Source organism: Cantharellus anzutake (assembly GCF_015039405.1).
Source record: "Cantharellus anzutake strain C23 chromosome Unknown EI90scaffold_10, whole genome shotgun sequence".
Taxonomy (NCBI): Eukaryota; Fungi; Basidiomycota; class Agaricomycetes; order Cantharellales; family Hydnaceae; genus Cantharellus; species Cantharellus anzutake.
The window spans coordinates 1,447,661-1,454,626 of NW_024066960.1; the positions used below are offsets into that span (position 1 = coordinate 1,447,661).

A 6,966-nucleotide genomic window follows, 5' to 3' on the forward strand; every position below is an offset into this window, starting at 1 on the left:
AGTCCTATCTAACCACCCAGGCCTGTTATTTCCAAATTTGGCATCTGACACCCATCTTTTGTGCCATTTTCCCCATATCTCTGTCAGTTCTCACCAATATGGACATATCTGGTATTGTTAGAAAGCTCTCATCAGGGCCGTTCTAACAGAATACAATTTTAGAACATATTATTTATAATCCGCGGATTCTGATCCGGATCCGGACCGAGTCGATCCGCTAGGAGCCCTACCAACTCCCCTTTGGCTATTAAATTTTACCTGCTTTCTTAAACTGTACTCTGTGTATTGCGGCTCACCCTTGGCCGTTATGTCCTGCAAATCAGCATTTTGCGCCGGCCCATGTTGGGCTGGACGGAACCGATTAGAGGTGAACGTTTATTGGTCAGTAGCGTGAGGACCCGCGAGGATGTGGATAAGGGACCCTGGGTTTTGGGCCTGTGCATAGGACAATTGAGGGGGAATTCCTACTGTACCAGCAATGTCTCACGGACAACCCAAGCCCTCTACCGCCCTCCATGCTGCCCTAAGGACTATCGATAACCTTTTGGAGGATGCATCTCTTACAGTCCAGGCTATCAATCGTTCCTGGGGGCCTTTGCCAAAGACGACGGAGGACTTCAAACAGGCCGAAGCTACATCAATGATAGCCAGTGATATTGAGGCTGTTCGTGCCCAGATCAAACGAGGACTACCCATCGAAGGCGATCCTGGAGAAATCGCCGTACGTTTCCAAATTCTCTGCGCAATTCTCGCAACAGTTTCAGTCGATGATATGTTTTGTGTCCACGTAGGCATCTGTGTTGGATGTTGCCAAGGCAGGTTCCCCATTTGCGACTGAGGGGATCCATGATCGCAAGTTCGCGGTATGTACTATGGTCTCAACTCTTTGCTTTGAAAGATTCTCGTAGTAAACTTGTCCCACTTCTTAGCTCGAATACATTCTCACTTTTCTCTCTCGTGCGGACCCACGAGTCGCAGGGAAAGTTGAACATCTGGCCATTCGAACTCTCTACTATGACCTTTCTCATCCACCTGCCACGAACATGGGCCAAAAGTATCAGTTCCGTTCTGCCGATGGATCAGGTAATAGTGCCTACGACCCAGATATGGGCAAAGCCTTCTCGCCGTATTCTAGGAGTTGCAGTGGCTCGCGGCCGTTACCAGACTCGGAGTTACCTGATCCTGGTTTGGTATATGATGCAATTATCAAAAGGGATCCTACCAAGTTTACTCCACATCCTGCTGGGTATAGTGGGCTATTTTTCAATTTTGCGGTGCGTTCCCTCCCCTCTTTCGAAACAATGTTTCCAAAAAGGAAGATTATGCCTCATGCGCCTCTTCTTTCAGACGTTTGTCGTTCACAGCGTATTCCGGACGAGTCGAACGGATTTTAATATCAACGAGACGTCGTCTTACGTTGACCTGGGCATTTTGTATGGGAACACGCAGGCCCATCAGGATAAGATTCGTTACGTAGACGGTCGTGGAAGGATCCTTCCTGATGTTTATGCTGAATTCCGCCTCATCAACTTGCCTCCTGCTGTGAACGCGGTTCGTGTTTTTGCGACAATTTCGATCTCTGCGTTGAGACTTACTCGCATTCCATTTGCTCCAGCTTATCATCTTGTTTAGCCGCAACCACAACGTACGTGCTCTTCAGTAGCCGGGGTTTGATCTTTGTTCTGATTATATACCGCAGTACATTGCCGATATGTTGCTTCGTATCAACGAGCGCGAAACGTGGACCCAGGATATTCAGAACCTGAACAAGGAATCGCTTGTCAAACAAGACTACGAAATTTTCAATACTGCACGCCTCATCAACTCTGCGACTTTCGCGTTTGTCATCCTTGGAGATTACCTCGCTGCTATTCTGGGCACTGTACGAGATGGATCCAGCTGGACGTTGGATATCAGCGATGCGAGGAGGGAGAGTGATCATCAACTCTTGGGAAGAGGACGAGGGAATTCTTGTTCGGTGGAATTTAATACGCTTTATCGTTGGCATTCTGGTTTAAGTGCTGAGGATGCGGAGTATAATGGTGGGTTCTATTTATTCGAATGTCAAAATACTCGAGAGATACTCATGAGACTGATTAATTCAGAGCGAGTTTTCCAGTACTTGTTTGCCAAGGAACCCGGTGTGCCTGTTGACTTTGACAAGGTTTGTTCGGCTCGCACCCTCATTCGCTCGACCAGCAGTCTATTATTTTCCTTGCTCTTTTTCCAGATTACTCCCGCGGATTTCGAGTACGTTCTTGGAAAGAGAGCCATGGCTGCTACATACAGCCGCCTACGAGATAAGGACGGCAAGCCTGCTCCATTACCCGATTTTGATCACCTTACGCCCCGACAAGTCGAGTCTCTCATCGACGATAGCAAACCTGTGGACTACCTTCTCGACCAGTGGTCTTTCAAAGGATTCTCGCTCCCAGGATCCAGAACCTTTGAAAGGAATCCGAGAGATCCGAAGACGAAAAGGTACAAGGATGATTTGCTGGCGAATGCGTTGTTGAGCGCTACCTCGGTCCCTGCTCATATATTCGGAGCTAGAGGTGTACCTGGTGCGTTGCGAGTCATCGAGATTCTGGGCATTCAACAGGCTCGATCGTGGGGAACTTGTTCCCTTAACGAGTTCCGAAGGTTCTTAGGCCTGGAGGCGTATTCAACGTTCGAAGAATGGAATTCGGATAAGGAAGTGGCTGAGGCTGCTCGTAAGCTTTATGGGACGACGGAAAATTTGGAATTGTATGTTGGCCTTGTAGCGGAGGAAGCCAAGCCTGTCAGGAATGGCTCGGGGTTATGTCCTTCATGTGCGCGATATCTCTCCCTTTTCCCTAAAGTGGCCTGTATCACTAAACATTCGTTATCGTCGATGCTGTTGTTATGGATATCAGACACGGTCTCCAGAGCGATTCTAGCGGACGCTGTCGCTTTGGTTCGTGGTGATCGTTATTTGACATTTGACTTTACACCTTTCAACTTGACAACGTGGGGTTTTGCCGAGGCTAACCGGAATATCACCAACGCCGCCTGGGGCGGTGTTCTTGGCCGACTTCTAGCCCGTGGTCTTCCTCGACATTACGATGCCACCTCGGTATACACTCACTTCCCTCTCATCACGCCCAAGGGACAACCATATTCGATGGATCACATCCTCGCCAAATTGGGGGAGGCGAAGGAATTTACGTTCGATAAGCCCACCAAGAAAGGTATCCTTCGTGTCGTTGTGGATCCTAAAGATGTCGAGGCGGCTTTAGGGGACCCGCCGGTGGTTATCCAGGGTCTTGTGACTCAGTACGTGAAGAACGTGAAAGACATAGGTCTAACTCCTAGCTTCCTTACCGTTATCGACGATGCGGCAGCCTATGCGCGTGTTACGGCTTTGGTGCAAGATTACTTCGTTCCCGCTTCCGAACTTGAGAAGAATGGAAAGTGGTTCTACGAGAAGGCGTGTCAGTTAATCAGAGAAAATTCGTATACGGTGCATTCCAAGGCTCCGAAGAGAGTTGATGTTGTGAAGGAAGTGCTTAGGATTATCCCCGTGCATTGGGCCGCTCAAGTTGTGCGTTTCCACGTTCGCCCCTATTTTTTGTTTTGGCGCGCTGATTCACGGATGACTCGAATTAAGGCCGGACTCCCCGTCAAGACAGCGCAAGAGACGAGAGGGATTTACTATGAACAGCAAATGTATCAGATGCTGAAGGAAATCTATTCGTCAGTACATTGTTATCGTGCCCTTCCCCCCCAAATAGCGAATTTGTGCCATTTCCTAGGTACATCTTCTTGGAACCCGAACCATCTTTGAAGATTCCTAACCAAAGGGAAGCTCGCGAGAACGTTGATCGCCTGCGTCGATTTGTGAAACTTAGCCTGACGGTGGCGAAGGGCGGTGTACGTAGCCTTCACTCCGCGCCTTCCCGAATCGGTAGTCCAGTCATGCTGATACACCATATTTTTTAAGTTGTCTTCCTCGGTTTTGGGTGGCTTAGCGAGCATAGTCCTTGGCGAAGGCAACCAGAGCGCCAACCCTATCCTCAAGCGACTCCTCGCTCTTGGATCACCAACGGATGAACTTGCGAATGACATTATTGCCGTCATTTCGAGCGCCATTGAGTTATCTCAGGGTAAGGGGAGACACATTGCGCGGTTTTCATCTGGCTATGAGTGTGTTCGCTGATCACCTGCTCCGGTGCTTGTCTTGCATGATAGTCTTCACTCACGTCATAAACTTCTACCTGCCTCAACGTCAGGAGGTGAATGCATGGAAGCCTTCTGCTACGGAACGCACTACTACGTCCCGAGGTGAAGGGGCTGCCAGTAACGTCGCTGCGGTAGCGGCGAGAGGTGGAGATGAGATCTCGTTGTGTACCCTTGAAGGGTATGTTCTAGAGGCACTGCGTAGGTTCCCCTCAGGATAATATATTCCTTTTAAACTGGGCCCTAATGAAACCGAATGTAGGCTTCGACCCTGTTACCCCAGGTGTCTACCGTGTTGCAACCACCAATATCCGACACATGATGGCAATGGTTTCCAGTGCGAAAGGCGATAGATTCTATTTTGATTTCACCAAGGCTGCTGTCGATTCTAACGCCTTTGATGACGCCTACCAAATCAACCCCCATCGCCACCCGGCCTCCTACACCATCTACGGGGGCGATGGAGTGTTTAAGACCCTAGGCCAGAAGTTTGTTGTAAGGGTTACTGCTGAGGTGCTTAGAGCCGTCTTCGAGCTCAGGAACGTACAAAGGACTCTGGGGAAGGAGGGGATACTGAGAAGGTCTGAATCCAAGGTCTACCAAGGAAGCTGATTGATTGTCTTTCATGACCTAACAGATTCAAGGAGCCCGTTGTCACTGTGGACGATATCGTCACCGTTGAAACGACTCAGGTGCCCTTCATGGAAGTGGATTCGAATGGAGTGCTCGTCGATACCTTGTGGACGGAAGAGGTCAACGTTTACAAGTTGCAATCTGGTATTTCCAGGGAAGAAGGCAAGATCCCGGCCGAACGGTGGGCTTATTTGGATCCGGAAATCGGACATCATCCTTCTACCTGGGCGACAGGATTGACTATTGAGGCATGTGCCCTTTTTGTTGCGGGGTTACTTTGTTCGGCTCGTCTAAATGCTGACGCTGAATGCAATGCTTCGTTTAGTATTATAATGAGCTCGCTTCGAGGGGATGAGTTGCAGTGACTGGAAACCACATGGCCAGAGAATGCTGTATTGACGGTTTAATTGTAGTTTAGCTGCACAAGTTATTGTGCAATTTCAATCCATCACCTACCCTACGTGTGTTTTCACTCAATGGCTTTCAACTCACTCCGGAGCGGGGCCACGGGACCAAGATTTTGATATGCTAAGCATTTATGATGGCAGGCCGGGACTCAACATCAGGAAATTGTCGCGGTTCAACTTTGGATCCTGTTGCTTCTAATACAATGAAACTGACCAATTTCCCAAAGCATTTTAGTAAAGGTGTCATTACTCTGCACACAGAGTCACTAACCACTCCCGAGATTATGCAATTGGCAATGCTGAAAATTTGTCATCATCTTCCCTTTTGGGTTGTTTCCTTTTCTTTACATGCTTTCTTTTACGTCATCTCACCTGTCCCTTCTCTCCCTTTACTTTCCTTCCACCATTTCCGCTCCCACTCAGTTCTTGTCCTTAAATTCTCGGTTTAATCATATGCCTCTTGCATGTGACAATGTCACACATGCATTAAATGGTATCAACATGCTTGGTGATGTTCCTATGTCTGCATTCCAATTAAATACATATTTTTATAGCCCAAGTATATTTGTGAAACAAACTGAAAAAAAAATAGAAATAGATTCATGCTGGGACACATCAGCAAAAGTCCGTTATGCTCCGGAGCATCAAGAGTGGCTGGAGCATGTGGGAGACAAAACAGCAGATTGGGCACTCCTGGAGCCAATAGTGTTCTCCTGGGAGGGGGTTCAGGAGCAGCTGGGAGTGGTGAGGAGTATGTAATGTGCCAGGAGCAGTGGGAGGAAAATTTTGGTCTCTAAAAAGTTGAAAAAAAAAATTTAGGGAAAAATCAAAAAAAAAATTCAGGAACTATAGTGCCTTTAAAGTGCTTTCAGGACATATAATTATTTGCAATATTGAGGAAGAAATGATGGAGAAAAATGGAAAATACTTTCGGTGACCCGAGAAATAATGAGAACTGAATTGATGGGAAAGTCTGAAAATTGAATAGGAAAGTGAGGGGAAGCCTTGTGAGCATTGTTATTTTCTGCTGTTCTGATTTTTCCTGATTGTTCTTGGTCTCACTCCCAGCTGCTCCTGGACCCTCCCAGGAGCTTTCAGGAGCTTCCTGGAGTATTGAGGAGCAGCTGGGAATGAGACCAAGAAGAATCGGGAAAAATCAGAACAGCAGAAAATAACAATGCTACAAGGCTTCCCCTCACTTTCCTATTCAATTTTCAGACTTTCCCATCAATTCAGTTCTTGGGTCTCCAAAAGTATTTTCCATTAGCTGCTCCTGGACCCTCCCAGGAGCTTCCAGGAGTATCCAGGAGTATCCAGTAGCAGCTGGGAGTGAGACCAAGAACAATCAGGAAAAATTAGAACAGCAGAAAATAACAATGCTACAAGGCTTCCCCTCACTTCCCTATTCAATTTTCAGACTTTCCCATCAATTCAGTTCTCATTAGGGGGTTTCACGGTTGGCTAGATTGGGCTAAACTGTGCGACTAAACTGAGCCTAATCCAGACCCCAGGGGTCTAAGGTTGGAAGTGGGTTTAAGTCGCAGTTAAGACACGATTTCAGAGCATTCACGGTTGAAGGGTCTAAACTAAGGGTCTAAACTGGCTCCCATCCCAGCATCAAAGCTTTGCGTAAAGTCCGTCTAACAAGTCAGGTGCTTTGGTTTACATAAGTTGATGCCATCCTTGTCTGTGTGCCAGCATGTCATCTCAGCAGCATTGGACCATG

General features: G+C 47.7%; 1 protein-coding gene across 1 annotated transcript; it reads left to right on the forward strand.

The window, feature by feature from the left end:
- The first annotated feature begins 459 nt into the window (after positions 1–459).
- EI90DRAFT_3044891 (heme peroxidase) lies at positions 460–5,267 on the forward strand. Its single transcript, XM_039059368.1, has 16 exons — positions 460–721; positions 792–863; positions 930–1,274; positions 1,348–1,551; positions 1,616–1,645; positions 1,700–2,042; positions 2,106–2,164; positions 2,231–2,813; positions 2,898–3,565; positions 3,632–3,717; positions 3,777–3,894; positions 3,965–4,127; positions 4,213–4,401; positions 4,463–4,781; positions 4,838–5,081; positions 5,159–5,267. Exons 1-16 carry the CDS (start codon positions 479–481, stop codon positions 5,186–5,188), a joined length of 3,696 nt encoding a protein of 1,231 aa, XP_038919765.1. The 5' UTR covers positions 460–478; the 3' UTR covers positions 5,189–5,267.
- Positions 5,268–6,966: the final 1,699 nt, after the last annotated feature.